The following is a 20981-nucleotide window of genomic DNA, read 5'->3' on the forward strand; positions in this document are numbered from 1 at the left end:
GTTGCCCGCTCCCTCGCCGCTGCCCGCTCGTTGCCCGCTGCCGCCCCGCTGCCGCGCCGCTGTTTTCGAGAACCGGTCTATTTGATTTTACGCATAAGATCCTGCCGCTCCCGCGCCGCCGCCGCCGCCGCCCCGCTGCCCGCTAAGTTAGAGGCTGAGGCCTAAGGGAATCAGAGTGAAAATCGAGTTAAAACAATTAATTGCATACTATCAACTGCAATTTCATTACCATAGCATGTCGTGGTGATACCTTTCTCCCTGAACTGTGGTACCCCAATTGATTGGCATTCGGCACACACACGTCACGTCAAACAAGTCTACGTTTAAGAGGCAAGGATCTAATTAATCTACGATTAGCGGGAAAGCTAACAATTAGCGGAATAAGACGATACGTATTCTGGACGGAGGCGCTCCGGTTACGTGACGTGAGTTAGATCGGTGTGAGAATTTGTTGCTACCGAATGTGTTTCGGATTGTCTTTTGATTGATTGAGCCAACGTATCGTTCTTAAATCAAGTTTCGAATGTCATTCAGTTTGTATCGACTTCAGACTTTTGATTTTAGAACGTTACTGCGTTTCTTGTAAGATTTTACTGTCCCATTTTCGAAATTTGAAATTTAAAAAGCTTGATTCTTCTCAACAACTTTTTATTTTTGCTGTCAACTAATAACATGACGTCATGATGTAGTTTCAATACAATTTCATATTGGTAATCCTGTCTTTGGATCCTGCCATGTTTTTCATCTTAAACCTGTCAAGTACTATGAAACCCCTTCTGTGTGGTGAATAGGTTAGCAATAATGGTGTAGTACGAGGTTTGAACACCTTAAGTTAAATAGATCTCAGATTATTCGGACTAAATTGAACACATACACAGTCCTATTAACCAATATTAAAACTTGCACAGAAGTCGTAAACACGCCGAAAAACTTCTCTTACAAGCAATCCATAATTGTCATCGGTTAGCCTTTGATCGTCGCCTGCGCACCGCGATTAGTCGCGCGACAAAAACGCAACACGATGTCGCTGTCATGTCGCGACACCGACGAAGATGGGACCGATAGCGCCAGTGTAATTATTCAAACTCAAAACTGATTTAAAAAAGGACCAAAATATTTAAAGCAATACAGTAAGGTTGAAAATGGAAGGTTTTTGTAGAATGTAATTGAGTTGAACAAACAGAAAATCAAATACAGTAGTGCGATGCTATTTTCAGGTTTGATTTAATTTTGAGGTTTTTATATTTCCTACGAAATGTGGGTATTTAAATTTCGTAGCTGTTTAATTAAGCGGTTAAAGTTTATTTGCCAACTTTTTAATCTTTTTCACATAATCATAGTAGCATTTTTATCGTAGACATCAGTTCACTTACAATATTGTGTACCTACAGGTGACAGCAAATTAACATTTACCTGTTGAACTTGAAACCACCTTAACACTATACGAAATAAGAGAAATTTTTCAGTGTAATCTTTGCTGTTACACTTGCTATGCCATTGAATAAACATAGTTTTTGTCAAACTGCAGGTTTCATGTGAACTTTTCGATGTTTAAGACTGTTATTTACTTGAGAGTTATGCCAAAATCCGTAGCAGTTGTAAATTTTAGAGTTTTCACCAATTCGGGTACAGTGCATAAATAATCGCCCTAACTGACTTAAAGGAAACATAGGAATTTGTGCTTTGTTCATTTGTGTTAAAATTGAGCGTTGTTAAATATTCATCTTTAGAGAGGTATTGTTTTTCACTATGATATTGTGGGATGACTTTGAAAAATTCTGATCTGATCTGGATTCTGTAGCTACAGTTTTTCTCGCACATACTGCATCATATACCTATGCGTCTGTCTCATGCCAAGGGTGCAATGACAGCTGACAAATCGATCAGTGCAATACAAATGGTGTTTACGTTTACAAAGTTGCTAGTACGGTTAGCAGAGACAAAACATATGAACTAGGGAAGTTCTCAAAGACTGCAAGTGAAATTCTTGCGGTGATGATTTTGAATTGACCTAATTGTTTTAGTATCACAATTATTAAAATTATCTTATTTTTGCTAACCGACTTCAAAAAGGAGGAGGTTCTCAATTCAGTTGGTATTTTTTACCACTATGGTTCAGTTTACTAGTTATTGATCTATAACAGTCATTGCCTGCGGTATGGGAGCGGCACGGGATTTCACTTCAGATTTGTATGCGTTGTCACGTCATAGTATGTCAATCTCACGCAGCGTTGCCAGACGTCCCGATTTTGGCGGGACGTCCCGATTTTTAAATCAAATTTAAATGTCCCGCGCGGGACAGGCTCGGTCCCGCTTTTCGGAGAGAGACACTCACTTCACCAGACTATTGTTTGAAACGCCATATTATTCTAAAGAATAAAACTTTTTTAATTTTTTTCTTTTTTATTCTAAAGACGAATTTAACTATAAAGTAAATCTGATTAAAAATATGTTTTTTTATTAAAATACATTTTCTATGGCTACTTTTGCTATCTATTGTCACGTAAACGTAATTTTAAGTCAAAAAGATAAATATTTGAAAACCTTTGATTATATACGTTTTTTTACTATGTCCCGCTTCTGACGGAAGAATCCCGCTATTTTCACTCAAAAAGTACCAAAGTCCCGACTTGGCGAAAAAAAAAACTGGCAACGCTGTTCTCACCCCTCCCGTGCCGTTCCCGTATCTCAGACACTGGCTGAATTAAGGGCTAGACCTAAAGCTTTTTTACAGTTTTTGTTGACTCTACATACATAATACTGCCCCTTTATATGCGACATGTATCACACATCATGATGAGGAATTAATTGTTGTTTTTTGGAGAATTTAAACAGGTCTGTTAACCTTCAAGGGGCAGTTCTTACATTTAGATCTTAATACATTGGGATATGGTTGGTTTTTATTTGGCTGGTGTTTTGAGAAAGGGGCCGTCCATATATTACGTCATTCTAAATTAGGGGGGGGGGGGCCCCCCCCTTCCGCCGCTACTGATTACATATAATACTAGCTGCCCGCCCCGGCTTCGCCCGTGGTACTTACGTGTATTATACATATAAACCTTCCTTAAGAATCACTCTATCTATTAAAAAAAAAAAAGGTGATTCTACAAGTGTTTTCATTTTGTCAAACTGGTAATGACGTCAATTTTGGGAGAAGGGGGGGGGGTCATTAAGAAATGACGCTAGGATGATTGTAGGGGGGGGGGGTCTAAAATCTGAAAAAATCGATGACGTAATTTATGGACGGCCCCAAAACCGCAAGGATCGGCAGGTGTAGGTAGTTTGAAATGGAACAGTTTTTGCGGTTCGCGAAATTTATCGTTGACGTTCTAACTTGACTACCGTCGATCTTGAAATGTGACGCTTTAAAACTGACGGGTGCAGGCTTTTTAACGTATCTTACGTAGTTTTATTAGGTGCTATTTTTCAGCAACAATTTATAAATAACCTGGGGGCGTAGTGTGAGTTTACGTCAAACGCATTCGATGTCAACTGCGTAAAATAGTGACAAAATGTATGATGGCTTGTACAGCGCCCCTAGCGGAAACTTTCAAGAACTAAAATCTTCATATATTTTTTTAACGCGCTCGCTTGTAACGACGTTTGATGTAGACTCACACTAAGCTCTCTGATTAAGTTGATGTGTATTTTTTTTTCATAAATAAATAAATAACAGAACTGTAAACATAAAAACTGTTGAGGTGTAACATAAGTTAAGTACCTACCAACTGACTTTTGAAAGTAGTAACTAATTGCTGAGATATTAAGCGTTTATTACCAAACCTTTGTTAGTTTCTTAGTAAAAACCAAAATAAAGTTCACTACATAATACTATGTATCTATTTATTTACATTATATTAAATATCTACCACAAATAACGAATATAAAAGATATCTTTCACGAGCATACCCGGCCACCCCGAGGTCTTGGCGCCGCGTGAGAGCCGATACTTCAGTTCTGCTTCTGAAGTGGCATGGAGTCGCTTGTGTAGAGATTTTTTTTTAAATTGACAATCGCTGTATAATAAACTAGCTTTCCGCCCGCGACTTTGCCCGCGTGGAATTTTGTCTGTCACAGAAAAACTTTATCACGCGCGTCCCTGTTTCAAAAACCGGGATAAAAACTATCTTATGTCCCTTCCCGGGACTCAAACTATCTCGCTGCCAAATTTCATCAAAATTGGTTCAGTGGTTTAAGCGTGAAAGCGAGAGAGACAGACAGACAGAGTTACTTTCGCATTTATTATATTAATATAGATGAAAACTATACTAATCTATGCAGAACTTTGACTATGCCAACAAGTAAAATAGGTAAATAAATAAGATACAAAAATATTTTTAACACACAGAACATTTACCTACTTTTGTTTGAGTAATTTTAATTAGTGAAAAATGTATTTTTTTTAACTTGTAACGTAAAATGTTTGTCTCCTAATAGCATAATGCTAAACACTTCATTACTGTAACACCGTTTTGTCTACTTATTTTAGTTTTAGTGAAGCATTTGAAAGCATTTTATAAAGGTAGTTTTTTTTTTCATAATAAGTAGTAGCTACCTTTGTAAAAAAAATTCTTACAATGTCGACTCCACGCCTCCCGCTAACCGATTAGCCCGCTACCGACGGGCCACGGTCCCGATAACGCAAATGAGATGACACCGCTTTTGTTAATAGTTATTTATAGCTTTTTTTACCCGACTTGCTAGAGACAGTGGCGAGTTTGTTTCCATTTTGTTAAAGTTGACCGTTTGATAGCTGGTGACTTTGTTGTGACCATTAAGTTATTTTTGCTGTGATAACATTTTTTTTGTTGTGAAATAAATAACACTCAAAAGTTGATTAAATCCCAAGTTATCTATGCTCCATTGTGCATTAAACAAAACACTGAAATTGAACTTCATGAGCATGAGACTCTATGCTTGAGATTCAAAAGAATTTTAAGATAAACCTTAATCTGCAATAAAATTATTAATAATAATGAAAATACTTTTTTTTTTCTAGCTTGCATACTTCCACAAAGTAACTCGTTTACCCTACAAACTGTATGTTTTTAATCAAATTTAAGATTCAAAATCAATTGAATGAAGATGAGTGTTGATGACTTATAGATTTTTTGGAAAGCTTTACAAACAAAAAGATAAAATAATCGCCTGACTGTTCGCCGATTTTTTTCCCGGAACACCCCGCACATTGGAAATAGATTCCCACTAAAACAACACCGACTCAAGTCGGAATCAAAGCGGCTTGTTTTAAACTTTTTTAGGACAATATGTCTTTGTCTCCAATGCGCGGGCGTCGTTACTTATCAATCGTAACTTAAAGTCATTTATGGCTCTTGATTTATGACAGGCGTTTGTTCATTTGTTTATTGACATAGTCTTAAATATTTTGTGATGGATTTTGAACCTTAAAGAAGTATTATAAAATGTTCCCAACTACATGGAGAGTGTAGGTCAAATCCTCCATTTGCCTATGGTAAATAAGAAAGGTTCCTGCAGTAGAGGCTAAATGACCTGACAGATTATACTTGCGAGTATGTAATTATGTACCTTATGTGTAAATTGCATTTGCATCCCTTTATAAACTTTCTAAGCGTTACAAACTTACATTTGCAGTTTTATAGTAAGAGGCGTTCTTTTCAACTGTTTAATAATTAAGCTTGTCTTTGAAATCAAACTAGTATTTTTAGTGTGATGTCCATGTGAAAAGCATTATAACTAGCTAGATAGATACTAAAGTAGATTAAAGTAATAGCAACAAAAACGGTTTTATATGCAAACTTTGTCAATAGCCAAATCGCATGTCTCCAAGAGGTGTTCTTTGTATCGAGCTTACGAACAAATATTTTATAATGGCAATAAAATTTAAGTGGCGACTTGAAACTGAATACGATACTATCAGACACAATTGAGTCGTGAAAAAGAATTATTTTAAGGAGTGCATAAAATGTATCTATTACAAATACGAAGCATGTATAGCATAGTTTTGGTATGCCATTTGTTTTTGTGCGCATAAAATATTGACGATGTATGATTGATTATATTCGTACAATCTTTGCTATAAATAGCTGCCTGAGAATGCTTAGAAGTGATGTTATATTACGAGTATCTTATGGAACTAAGTAGTTTGTTATCGTAGGTGCTTTTCTATTAATGAATCCTTTACTATTTCCTCAAAACTCTTAGGGTGCATTGAGGCTAAAAGCAAAGCTGGTAGGGCCCAAAACACTGTAAGAAGAAGGTATTAAAAGGTGCCCTGACACAAACGCCAATTTTTTGTCGCATTTGAATGAAGATATATTTTTTAATGTATTTTAATAGGGTTGGGACTATTCCCACCTCTCTTTCCCACCACTGCAACTCCTGTGTAGCCAGGATCTACAGCTTGACCGCCAATAAGAACCCAACCAGTGAAGGTCAAGTTTGTCCCGAAGGACCCGCTACGAAATTAATTAGAAGAACATAGGAGGAGTTCGAAGTTTTTAATAGGGTAGTGAAACTTGTGAATAGTTTACTTACAGCCTTTAGGAGAAAAAAAAAGATAGGGTTGTGAACTTGTGATCTCAGTTGTTGTGACATTCTAAGTATACTTATAAGAAGAGAAAAGAGAAGAATAACCAGTCTGATTTAAATTTTCAACAACGTAAAGTTAGAAAGTCAACCGTGTCGCCGCACGCGACATATTTTATTTTTCCGTTGAAATTCCTTAATTATTTTTTATTAATTAGCTAGATGTGTTCGGTAGCGGAATTCCGTTATCTTTATAGTCAATCGTGGCTGTATATTAGGCCTCTGGATGTACCCCACATGATGGCCAGGGAATTAGGGATAACTGGAAGAGACATCGTGGTGACAAAGGTAGTTAATACCCACTTTATTCAATTTAGTATACCTACCTACAGATAAACAGAACCGCCCCAATTTAGTATTGACTAAGATGTTATGTCACATTTGGCCCATAGTCAATAAACACAAGATTTCATATTGGTTCACTAATTTTAATTTTTAAAAGCTTTAAAAACCTAGTTTAATTTTTACTTACCGCACCAATGCTTCGAAACAATAATGTGAGCCAGTATTGAGAAGAAATGCCAAGAAACTTGGTCACGAATTGAACAAGACTTTTAGGGCTAATTTCCTGTAAAATTCTTGACCGTTGACTAAGTAGGTAACAACAAAATGCAAGACCAATGACAGGGGCATAATTAAAGTAAATCTTAATCGCGTCCCACGCGGTCACTTCCATAACTTTTATATCTTCGGCCCACACATGAACCTTCAAATGAAAATGAATCCTTACGCTTTAAATGTAGAGTCTAATTTTGTCCACACATAATGATTTTTACTGTCATTTCAATGAAACATAAAATTTATCTTTGGTATTTTAATTTAGGTGAGCTTACACTCTTTGTTATTAAATTTACATCTGTTTAGATATTTATAACAAAATTTTGGTGATAATTTTAATTATTATTTCTAAATTTAACTCCTATCACCGATAAAATTATGCAAATTATAACGTTTCTAGTGAAATGAGGGTAATATTTTACTGATTTAAGTAGGTACTTTTGATTTCACTTACATCTAGTGTGAAAGTATACATATTTTATCATAATATTATTTTCTCTTTATCATACAAATTGCATTTTCCAAACTGTTTTATAAATAAATAAGTTTTCCAATAGATTTAGTGAAACTGCTTCGCTGGTCAATTTATTGAAAAGACTCAAACTTAAGCCTTTCATAATTATATGTTTTGGCTTTGTATATTATTGAAGAAATATTTGCAAGTTGATACAGCCAAAGGAAAATCAACTTGATTATCTTAAACTTAAGATGCGTTTTAACCTGCAAGATGTAGAGTTACAGCATGGCCGGCTCATCAACTCAGGTCAACCCGTGGTTAGCGGTAATAACGCTTGAACAATTGTTAAGTAAACAGTCGTTAATTTTGCGCTGTTTGAGTTAATGCAGTTGAGTAAGAGGCTGTAGCTTGAATAGAAGTTAAGTCTGTGTCCTTTTGCTTTTTGAATGAGGACTGACTTTTTTAATGGGTAGTGAAAGATTACTGAAGCCTTGGTCAAGCACAAGCACTCGCTAGAACATTGACCCATACAATTTTGTACAAAAATACAACCCTGAGCAAAAATAAAAATAAATAATTACCTAAAACTAATCTGCAAATCCAAAGTCAAAAAAATCGCACCACCTAAACGCGTTAACGTGTCAAAGTTAACCCACTGTCAGTGCGTATTACCGTGATTAGCCGTCATTTTTCAGTGACGCGGCGTATCGGGGTAACGCTCGCTGCAGTGCTCGGCCCGGTTGTTCTACACTAATCCTGATTTAATCGTTAATCCTGATTTAAATTTTAATTTAAGTTAGTTGATTTCATCCTAGACTGCATCCCACTTAACATCAGGTGCGATCGTGGTCAAATAACTGCCATAAATTCAACAAAATAAAGTCATTTGGAAAATCAATAAGTAGTTATAGAACAATAATAAGTCGTTTGGATGTTAAATCCGAAGCCATAATTGCCATTTACATTAAAAAATAATTGACATTGGCACACCTGTTACACATACGAACTATGACACTTAATAAAACCCATACTTTATTTCCATCTTTTATCCCAAATTCTTTAATTTATCGACCGGTAGATGGAGAAATCAACTTATCAGTATTGCATATTCAAAAATCCTATTCACATCAATGGACTTTCATTTCTAAGAACAAGTATCAAGGTTGAAAATGGTATAATTGCAGAAAGGCAGGCTGGACATTATGCCTTTTATATTTCCCTTATCAGTAATGCCAATTCGGGTTAATATTAATGTTTCATTTACATAACAAATGTATGTGTGTATTAAATTAAGAAATTACGCCGAATGTAGAGACAGGTGTCATTTTGCATCGCTAATGTCGTACGGGCTTTTAATAAAAATATACTTTCTTAATTGACAGTTGTATGTAATGTTTAATGAAAGGCAAAAAAAAAACAAAACAAACTCGTTCATGCCACGTTCAAAAATTTACATTAAACCAAAGTCAGTGCAATCAGCCCCGAAAAAATTATGCTTAATACGAAGTGAACAATAGTTAAAGCTGTCAACGCGTGTTATTTTTTAACCGGAATTAGTGCAACCGGCCCGCCTCGAAGCCGCAAGAATGCGTCAGTGTGAGCAGATGCACTTCCCCCTTCCAACGGATACCTCCCCCTCCCCTCCCCGCACTCTTAATAGTGAATTTCCAACGACCCTCCCCCGAACGAAGTTAGAAAGTAGACCAGGATTTTTATGAGCCAATTTTTAGTAAAAAAACTAGATTCAGACACTTAATTTTGATGCACAAGTAGGTACCTAATGGCGTGAGGCACTTGTTTAAAAAATCCAAACCAGTTCAGTAAAACAGCTTACTACTTCAGAAAAACTTTCTATCTCTTAGACTTTCTCGTTAAAGAATTTTCCTGGAAAATTCAAGAAAAAAACTTTCAGCGACCAAGCTGACCTGACTTTTTTTTTCTATTTTTACTTTGAGAAGTTATTTGTTTATCTCACCTGTATCTTTGTAAAGATACCTAATCGTGCATAGGTAACTGTTAATCGATACGTTTTCTGAGCAGTTTTATATAAAGTCGCATTAAAACGAAATTAAGGCAAAACTTACCTTCTCATTAATTTGTGCACCTTGCCTCAATAACCACTGAACCGTATGACCATAGCCTACGCACCTTATTGCTTGACGTCACTTCACTTCATGCCCACTCTAAATCAGCCAGGTTTTAATGATTTATGTTACACATTATTGTTTGGGACCGATGAGCAGCCCTTAAACTAAAAAAAACTTCGCAAATCGCGACATACCAACGTCAGTTTAACCGACGATTTATCATTCACTAATTAATTAAGCTGACAAACGGTTAGTTGTTCGCCATAATGGCACATTACTATGATAATGTACTGGGATTGTTCAGTGTGAACGGAGTCTCACAACTCCTGATTGACAGTCAAGTCTTATTATACACATTATTAATTAAATAACCACCACCAATACCCATAGACCTACATTTAACATGACAGTTGTTTACAAACGCGGTTCAAGTTATTCTGGGCGATGCGTGCAGCGTCCAGATAAAGTAGACCTTCTCTGCCCTGCCTGAGCTTCGATACGAAGACAGACAAAGAGGAGCTTGATACTGTGTCAGGGGTCAAGCAATTCTGGTGGCGGCTCGCTGTATAGGATTACAGATTGGCGACACAGTGCGGTTTTCAATGCAATACTGTGCTACCACAGGCTGGTATTGATTGTACTCGTATGCGTGATATTTTTACTACGCAGTAAGGTAAACGACCCAATACTCGACACTTTTCGCACTTTGGCTGACTTTGCAACGCTGATACGTGAAAACTATTTGACTTAGAAAAAATCGAATTACATGGACATATAGGTAATTTATTCCTCTTTTATGAAATTTTTTACTGATTATCGTAGGTATTAAGAATTAATTTTAAAAAATACTTAACTGAAAAAAGACCCATTTGTACCAGTACTCGACACTTTAGACCCAATTATCGTCAAACGGACCCAGAACTCGACAGCTTTTGCGAATTTGAACTTTATCTCAAAGCAATAAAGACTATAATAGATTTGCCAATGTATGTCGAAATGGTTATATAAATAACAAATGCGCTGTTATACTTCAAATCAATATATATTATACAACAAAGATTAGGTACTTAAACTTATAACATAAATGATCAACAATTTTTATATAGTGAAACAAAATCTTTGATAAATCTTTAACAAATGATATTTTAGTTAAATAACTGTCATTCGATAATTAATCAATAACATTGGTTTCTCCGCCATGATTTTCTGTAAATTACACATGTTTATCTATACTAATATTATAAACTGAAGTATATTTTTGGTAGGTTCGATTGAAAAAATATTTGTGTATGCTGATAGCCAATTTATCAAGAAAGGCTATAAGCTTTAAATCACTACGCTTCGACGAATAGGAGCAGAGCGTCAATGAAAAATGTTGCGAAAACAAGAAAAAACATTGAAACTATTAGTATGAAGTCGCGGGCACAGCTAGTGCAAGATAAATTAAGATCAATTAAATATCAACATAAACATAAAACAAAACAACAGAACTAAAACACCTAGGTATGTTCTATTATTCGAGTTATATCAATTTTCACTTGGCAATGCCACAAATAAACCCAATACTACCTTAGGTACCGTGTACTACCCGTTTACTGTAATAATTATAGTATGAAAATCAACTACCGTTGGTTTACCGTCATATTGTCATAATCATATTGATTGACATTCTAAGATTATGGCCATAAGTAGTGGCAACACCTAGTCATTACTTTAATAAAATTATTGGCATATTATGTTAGTGTCAGCAGGCCTGTTCATCTCCGCGAGTTTACATCGAAAACAAAACACGCACGATGGCCCACCTACAGGATACTATTCGACAAGGCCTCACATACGAGCGAACATTGACTCACGCACGCGTATTCTTATGTATGATGGAAGAAAATAAAGAAAATGGTGTACTAAATACTGTGCAGTATTTAACTGCCTAAATAATAATAAAAACACAGAATGTACTTTTTTAAGTTGCCTCAAGACACTGAGAGGTAAATAAGTAGTTAATATTATTCATGATAATTCATNAAAGTTTGATCATCGGTATGATAATATGATACTGTTACGAAATGATTATTTATTGTATGTAGATTACTATTTAACTTTTTTTTAAGACATAAGTTCATTAATAATTTAAAAAATGGCCCAATGACATACTTAGGTGCAGCTCATCAAGCGTGTACCAGTAACCGTCAAAATAGTACCAATTTTGACGAGTACTGGGTCAAGCATGCAATTCAAGGAACCAATAAATGTCACACGGAAATTAAATTAAACTGACGAAAAAAATATAAGTTTTATAGGTTAAGTCGCTTAAAAATTTTCTTCGCAATATCACAAAATAATCACACTTACCTATTAATTGATAGATCCTTCAAGACATGGAATCTAAACTGGCGAGGCAGGCTTGAAATTCAGTGCCTGAATTAACGGAAAATGAGTATTTGATGAGTACTACTGTTTCACCAATTTATTTTCAGACGCCATTGCAGTTTTTTAATAAGTGTTGCCATTTAAAATGTGTAAGAAAATACCATTAAAATTTTGCCATAAAAGTCGTTTAGTTTGATGTTAGTAGAAAATTTTAATAAGCTTAAATCTAAAAAGTGTCGAGTACTGGGCCCCTGTCGGTATTACCTGCGCTTACCTTACATTGATTCTGTGAGGCCTCATCTATAGCAGACGAAATCTCACTAAACGAAACGTCTTGTATTAAAAACTATCGCTCATATCTCATACAGTCCGACACCAGAGCTACTTTATCATCATTATCATCATCATCATCATTTCAGCCACAGGACGTCCACTGCTAAACATAGACCTCCTCCAAAAATTTCCATATTGCCCGGTTGGTAGCGGCCTACATCCAGCGCCTTCCAACTTTAATAACATAATTTTAAAAAAATGTAACGTATATTATCTTCAAAACACGTGTTCAAAGGTTAATATTTATCAAAGTCAATTGAGTATCGCACTCAAACATATAAATAAGCATTGTGGCACATAATTTATGGTCCCAATAACGTTATAAGGTGGTAAAATCATTACCCTTCTTTCAAAAACGCCGCGAGTGGGAAAACGCGGACCGATCGGAGCGTTATTAAATTAGAATCATAAAAGTGAAGCCTTAATGTCGACAAATATAAATAAATCAGTGTTACGGCGGCCATTAATGGCACCGTGAAAATGACTACTTAGTAACGTTTTTTATAGGTGTTGTAAAATTAATAATAATACACAGACGTGTGATCAATATGAAGATTTAATATTGTAGGTAGGTAATGTAGAGCCATAAAGAGCAGAGTCTTATAAAAAGTTCACTTAAACTTACAATAATTTTAGATTTGAATAACAACATTTCATGAATCTGTCCTCAAGAATAGACACAACATAATTATGACTATTATAAACATTGAAATGAAAACAAATCATGAAACTTTGCTCGAGTCTGAATCGAGCTTTGATTTTTTATCAGAACCAGATCAGTCCAAATAATATTTTTTTGTTGTAAATAAATAAGTTTACTTGACACCTACGAGTATAACTGGACAATTCTTCAATTTAACAAATAATAGAACACAAATACTTACATCATACATAACATTACCATATACCAGTAAATCTACTACATTGTAACCATTTCTAATATTTATTTATAAACTTTCACGACGTGGCCATTACTCATACAGCTGCGCACGATTCTGCTCTTACCCTGCTTATTAATACAGACAATATTTGCATCCTTAATATTAGCTTAGAATGGTGTCCAGTCATATTTTATACAAATGCAATTGAAAAGTAGCTCTGTATTTTTTGCGAGATGCCCACGCGCATGTGGATATTTAAAAGGTGTAGCATAATTCCTGTGACATGTCGAATAGTATACTACGTTAGTGTGTCTAATTTTATAACTATACCTATTACTTAGTGGGGGGCATTGTAATGCTATCTTGAAGGAGGCAGTAGGTACTTATGAATTTATTCCCTTGATGTATTCACTGTAGACTACGTAGACCCCTGGAGCATTACGTGACTGCACAGGAGTTAAGCTATCGATGTTTGTTAACAAGGTTTACCTAAAGGGTCAAGCAAGATGATCAGCATTAACTATGAAGAGTACTATTACTGTTAAGCTTCTACATACACGTGCCACCTAACTTTACCTGTAGTAAATAAAGATACTATCAAATCAAAACATGTAACCTCATTCTACATTCGCACAATTAAACGAAGCAAAAAGCACATTTACTTGAGATCAAAGATAACCTCTTGCAAGTAAACAAGTGTTTCTTCAATAAATTAGCGCGGGCCGCGCTTAGAATGCCAACTCCCGGTATTAGGTATGCCCGTCACAGCGACGACACCACATACATCAGGCCGGCCACAAATCACTCCATGTTTGGACTCACGATCACCAGTACTTATCTAATGAAATGACTCAAGCATATGCCAGCGGATAAGCAAAAAGTACGACAGGGTGTCCACTGCAAATGGTCGAAAAAATTCCCTGACTTTTCCCTGACTTTCCCTGACAATTTTCTCAAAATTCCCTGACCAACTATGTATACAACATGTCCCAAATTTCAAGGATAAGCCGACGCCACTGGATGGACATAGTCATGATTACTTTAGGAAAAATAATGAAAAAAATCTATCTCAATTATTTTTTAACTTACACAATAAATTATGAAATTCAACGAAAATTGACACCCCTTATGATATTTTACATTAACACGACCACAATTTTTCAATTATTCCTGGTTTTCTGTTTATATCGGCAACTTAAGTAGTGCTGCTGTTCACCCCAACTCTTAAAACCCCCAGAATACTTGCAGTTTTTACACAAAAGTTAATCAAAATATTTTATTTCCTTAAAATTTTGAACGATTTTTACTTTCACACCACTTTGACTCATCGTTTTGTAAAAAAAGGATGAACACTACTGCGGCAAGTTTTTTTAAAGTTGACGCAACTATCTAATATTCCAAAATGGTACTCTAAGGCCTCAGCCTCGAACTTAGCGGGCAGCGGGGCGGGAGCGGCGGCGGCGCGGCAGCGGCAGGATCTTACGCGTGAAATCAAATAGACCGGTTCTCGAAAACAGCGGCGCGGCAGCGGCGCCGGAGCGGGCAACGAGCGGGCAGCGGCGAGGGAGCGGGCAACGAGCGGGCAGCGCACTTCTTCTTTTGCCCACAATAAATCGAGCGTTAGGAATAAATTTGAATCGAAATAAAATTGTCACCGTGTGTGTTCAGACATTTCGTTTGCGAATAAAAAGAAAATATCTCGACAACACAACCCCGAACACAATACTTCGCCGCTAAAGCGCCGCGCGAGCTGCCCGCTTATTTCGAGAACGGGTCTGCGTTGCCCGCCCCGCTCCCGCGCCGCCGCCGCCGCCGCCCCGCTGCCCGCTAAGTTCGAGGCTGAGGCCTAAGAAACCTAGTCGCAAAAAAGATATGCGTACCATTTTTACAAGCACTTCGCTTGTTAGTTAGTATGGGATAAATCTTACAACTGAATTTAAACAATTGAGCTGAAATTTGGTATACTTGTGTAAGTACGATGACAATGCAATATTATACCATTGAGCTGGATGGAGTCAGAGTCAGAGAGACATTGAGATAGGAACTCTTAACGAAACGGCGGAATTGCATCTAGTTTGGGTTCGTTGGACTTGTCTTTTCGAGCACTTTAGTGCTAGATGATGTCCAGGGTCCTGATGATGAAGTCAAGAGGTGGCAGGAGCTGGCCATAGGAAGTCCTAAACGAAACGGCGGAAGCTTATCAAGTTTGGGTTCGTTGGATTTGTCTTCCCGAGCACTTAGGCCATGAGATTGAGAAACAACTAAAAAGTTTAAAAAAAAAAACTATATGAAAGTAATCTAATTATGAACAAAATTGTGTCATAATTTAGATCAATCCACTTCATTAGATAAAAAACTAAAAAGGAGTAATATAATTATGACTAGGGATTGCAATCCGGTATAATTTTCAATCCGGCCGGATTTCACCGGATTGACGCTAATCCGGCCGGATCCGGACGGATCCGGCCGGATTGCAAAGTTACTTGGTCTAGTATTTAGTGATTTTTAGTTTTGATACATATGATGAATAGTACATAAAAAGAAAAATAAAATACGTATTTATGGAAAATAAAGTCACTTTTATTTATATTTTTCGGTATTAATTGTAATTTTTGGTAAGTACGTACTATTTGTACTAATAAAATTATGAAAATTCTAAATAATAAAGTTAGTAATCAGTCTGACTCTCACTTATTGCTGTATGTATCTGAAAGTACTTAAGTAATAATACTATTAAACTCTTATTAATAATTTACACAGACTTAAATCAACAAAACAGTCTTTTAAATTTGTACTTATAAATTCAACTTCAGTTCTTTTTAAGAAATAATCTGACTCCTAAGAAGCAATAAAACAAGAAGCATTTATTTTTTGCAAAGGAAAATGCAATGTAGTGTCGCAGCACGTCTAGCGATCTGGAAAATGCGCGCGCGCTTGAGTTTCCCAGTTCACGTTCGCGTATTTTTTGCTTTACCGGATCCGCCACCGGATCCGGCGCCGACTCACCGGATCCGGTAGGTCCAAAAACACACCGGATCCGCCGGATTACCGGATCCGCCGGACCGGATTGCAATCCCTAATTATGACTAAAAACAAAGTCATAATGTAGATCACTCCAAACCTGAAAAAAAATTGCTTCGATAGTCAAGATCAAAGGTCTTTCTAGAGCATAAATTAATTAAATCCCTTATTTTACAATCACTGGGAAATTTCGGGAGACAAACAGTGTTTTGGTAGACAAAATCTCAATGTTTCCCTGACTTTCCAGGTGACCCCTCTATTTCACTGACTTTCCCTGACTGCTATGAGCTTCCCTGACTTTTCCCTGACTTTCCCTGACTTTCCAGAATGTGGACACCCTGGTACGAGTATTCGTAAACATTCTCTGGTCAATTTCGAAAATTGAAGTCTGCGAATTTTTTGCAAGTGAAACTCGTTTCGCTGAAACTGGCCAGCAAAACTTGTATACTTAAAATCAAATCAATTGATACCATCTTACTTGGCGACACATTAAAATTCAGCGTTTGGAAAGTAAAATCTGTAGAACAAGACTTTGGTGTCAACAATTTAGAGAGAACAGTAGCCAGAACGAAATAAATATCTATCATTGATTCCATTTTTATCCCATCGGAAAGATAAATGTCTCAGATAGCATATTTAACATATGAACAACATAACAGAATCTGAATCATCTTCACTATTGAGCATAATCGCCCACGCTTCGGAATATTTAGATCTAAAATGTCACTAACCGTTTCGTCACTTAATCGCCATTTGATTAAAAGAGATAGTTTCTTATAGATTCTAATGTCTATCACATAAAATTAATCCTAAAATAAGTATGCGTTTAGACCATAATCGAACTATAGATCATTAGCTTTAGTGTCAGTGACAGAGACAGAAAGATCTTTTTTGTTTAGGCTTAACAAAATAGTGTGAGTAGTACTTTATGCAAGAATAAGATGGAGAGAAAATTAGTATGTACTTGTTTAGGTCTTGTCACGCAATACTTCTACATCGTTCACACTCAGATCACGTTCACTACAAGGTTTTGCTAAAAGGATATAGGAAAATATTTCTTCGTTAAATTCACCTACATAGCTATGTCCACTAAGATTTAGATGCAACTGCCGATAAGTTCTTACGGAGAATATACGTGCAATCAGTAGGGCTATTGGTCACACACATGCGGTAAGGAGCGACTTTTGTAATATATTTAATGTTAGTAATTGCTTAAACCATACCATTTTGTATAAAATCATGATAAAGAAGTAAGATTCAAAGCGGTAAAACAAGTCCATTCCGATTTACAGACAAATGTTCCCACAAATGAAGTTTCGCGTCTCTGGTTTGGACGCGAAGGCGAAATACATCCTTCTACTTGACATCGTCGCAGCCGACGACTACCGATATAAGTTCCACAACAGGTAGACAATCGCCATTCGATCTCGATGCACTCGGCATGGATTTCGCAAGCATTCCTTCTCGTTCCATCGTTCGGGAAAAAACGTAATCGGAAAGAGACGGAGTGTTTCGAAACAATTGACTGCATCCGATCCTTATGCCTGCTGGGACGCCCATCATTCCACCTCATAACCAAACTGGTGATTTGGCACAAACCAAATTGTCAGCTGAACACATCATGTCGATTGGAGACGCACCATCACCGTACCGTTACACGCTTGTATTCTTTAGCTTGTGATTCAACCCACGCATGCACTACTTCCCATCACAACAATTTCGATGCGTCTCTTAATTGCGCCTAAACAATTTGTAAGAACCACGCTTAATTTAAGGTCAACGACTTTACGAGAAGCGAACACCGACTGGAATCATCGGACGATTAAGGATTCAACTCACATCCAATGGGTAATATCATTAAAATATCTTTGTCTTAAATGCCGCTAACGTAAAAAGCCGGCGACGCGACACCCGGAGGTGAGAAATACGGCCGCGATATGTGTACTTCGGTAATCTCCACTAACTACGCTCGTCTAAAAAACAACATCGGCTCGGATGTCTACGACCATCGGGGGCGCATCCACGATAATCATCTTATTTGATCGTGTACATTGTTTAATTCCCGATGACAAGCATCGATAAGATTCGTCTGTCCGCTTTACGTCCGCCCGATCGACGAATATCAAAACCGCCGACACGCAGGTTTGGCAACATCGAGATGTGGCCGATAAACTTCGATTTAATATTCGTTAATTAATACGACCCGAACATTCCGGCCGAAAATGCGACTGTGAGTCAGCAGTAAACCGATATACGCGCCGACAAAGACTCGCCCGCCTAGCGCTGTTAATATGGTAATTAATTATTACAAATCTCTCTTGGGTGATTTAGTCGCCAATAAATCGTTTGTAAACTCGGTTCGTTCTCGTCTTGTCCAGTCGGAGTCGTGTAGGTTTTCGTGTACCACCGCATTGTGTCACGGCGCGCTGCGGAACTTGACAATGGCAGCGTACCGCACCGTTTTTGGTCTTCTCCGTCGGAAACATGACCTTTTTGTCGGGCGCGAATACCTTGACACCTCACTGTGTTGCTGCGCCGCTGATTAGACGCGATACAAACGAATGCCCCAAATACAGCAGCTCGCGTCACATCTCCCACCGGGCCATTCCGAACTCAGTGGTTTACTCGGATATCTGTGCTCGACTTAACAAAAACAAACTAATTAACGCGGTACAAGATCACAAGCTAAAAGGAACGCTTCTCGGGAGTAAATGGATGTAAAAAGTGAAACTAGTCCAACAACATGTCTTACAATCGACGTGATGTCAAATCGTTGTCGCAAAGAACGAGTCCCAACCCATGTTTTTCTCTCGTGTTGCTTGCAGACGTATGTTTCCTGCCTACAAAGTTCGCGTTTCTGGTCTTGATAAAAAAGCAAAGTACATTTTGCTAATGGACATCGTAGCTGCCGACGATTGCAGATACAAATTCCACAACAGGTATAAATAAAGAAATAAAGGAATTAAATTAAAATAAGACATGTAGAGATGACGGGATAGTGACGTACGGTCTTGGTTAATCTTATTTTAATGTAATTCGTGACAATGAAAGATATAAGAGGCAAGAAGCATGCGTATTGTTTACATATTCATGTTCGACTGGGGATCTGCGTGGTATCCGAGACCAATTATTTCGTGCGGGTGCTCGGAGCATCTTCTCTGTAGGTACCATTTCACTTTCGCGGTCGGTCATTGTTTTGCTAACTAGTGGGGCGCCCCAAAGGAGCTCGTTGGAAATTCAGACGTATCTGGTAGTACATGCAATTCTGTAACTGGATTCGCTACAATTTGACGTGGTATCACTATTCTTTAACGCAGATCTCTTTTCGTTCATTATATGTGCATTGTAATGTAGTTTTTTAATAAACAGCTTGTACGCCATTGACTTACAGCATGAGCATTTCGATACCCCCACTCTGATGCATGCAGGTTTTTGTAGATACACCAATTACTGCTCTTTAATTAATTGGTCCGAAGTCTAATGACAATTGATGATATCGCAACACGTGCAAGCACCTGTCTTGCCCGTGGCAACCTTCGATTAATTAAATATTTACTAGAAATATCTGTTTACATTAATAAAGACTTCAATATTTTACTAGAATGTAGCGACGATAGAGCTTGAGATTTATTGCTGATTTGGAACCCAGCGTAGAAACTGGATATTTGAATTGTACTATCAAAAAGCATTATCGATAACTTTTGACGATTCACCATTGATAAATAACAATATCCATTCTGAGGCACTATTAGAAACCAGAAGACAACAAAGCGCACTACACACAGAAGCTGCTCTTGATGGTGACACAATCTTCCTTACTTCTTGTTGTCTTAAAGTCCAAACCAAGATCACAGATCAATAAATCTGTGGCTTCTGTGTGTAAATCGCCAAATTTAACTGTGCCTCAGAATTCAAGCACAAAGTACATTGAATCGCAAGGATATCGATGATCTCCCAAAAAGCAGGACTATATGTGTGCTTTCTGTTCCCGGAGTCGGTGGATGGTCGCCGGGAAGGCCGACCCTGAGATGCCCAAGAGGATGTACATCCACCCCGACTCACCCTCCACGGGGGAGCAGTGGATGCAGAAGGTCGTCTCCTTCCACAAGTTGAAGCTGACCAACAATATCAGCGACAAACACGGATTCGTGAGTACCGCCTTTTTTGTCAGCTTTGGGATCGGTGAAGTTGATTCTAATGTCGTAATTATTTCCAAAATTGTGATTTAGTTTGTTAATTTTGCCAAATTTTTAGATGAGTAGTGTGATTGTTTATACATTTTTGCAGCTTTACTTACCTATTACAAACAAACGTCCGCTGCTTATGAGAATTTTCTAAAGTTTGAGATTACATCAGATATCAATTATAATAACATAACAATATCAACCAAAACACTAATTTAACCTAATCAAAACATTTCATTCCACCGATTTCAAAACGCTTTTTATGTTTGTGACGTCCCTTTTCTGTACCATATTGGAACTATTAATAACGTGTCTACGAGACAACAATAAGTTTTGATGTCAAACCTAAAAAGTAGCAATCGGGGGTATATTTTTTGCCGACAAAAAGTTTATAATGTGGGTGATATTATAATTAACGTGTAGCAAAAGAGGTTCGTGGGTAGGACCCCTGTCGCCGGCCCGCGGGGGGGCATTGTGAGGCCACGGCTATTATGGCTATTTACTTTGAGCACCCATCATCCAT

The 20981-nt window shown here is 37.2% G+C and overlaps 1 protein-coding gene across 11 annotated transcripts in view; it reads left to right on the top strand.

Annotated features, from left to right (window-relative positions):
- Positions 1-20981, top strand: part of LOC114361392 (T-box transcription factor TBX3) — a 112982-nt gene that overhangs the window by 25751 nt on the left and 66250 nt on the right. For 7 of the 11 annotated variants that reach the window (XM_028316382.1, XM_028316385.1, XM_028316388.1 and 4 more), the window contains exons 2-3: positions 17567-17680; positions 20269-20422. In XM_028316382.1, the coding sequence (XP_028172183.1) occupies positions 17567-17680; positions 20269-20422 (268 nt within the window). Of the gene's footprint in view, positions 1-17566; positions 17681-19099; positions 19214-20268; positions 20423-20981 lie in introns of all 11 variants that reach the window. The other 4 variants (XM_028316383.1, XM_028316386.1, XM_028316392.1 and 1 more) reach the window with 1 other exon arrangement.

The sequence above is a fragment of the Ostrinia furnacalis genome, unplaced genomic scaffold (assembly GCF_004193835.3).
Source record: "Ostrinia furnacalis isolate ACB-3 unplaced genomic scaffold, ASM419383v2 OfSCF5667, whole genome shotgun sequence".
Lineage (NCBI taxonomy): Eukaryota > Metazoa > Arthropoda > Insecta > Lepidoptera > Crambidae > Ostrinia > Ostrinia furnacalis.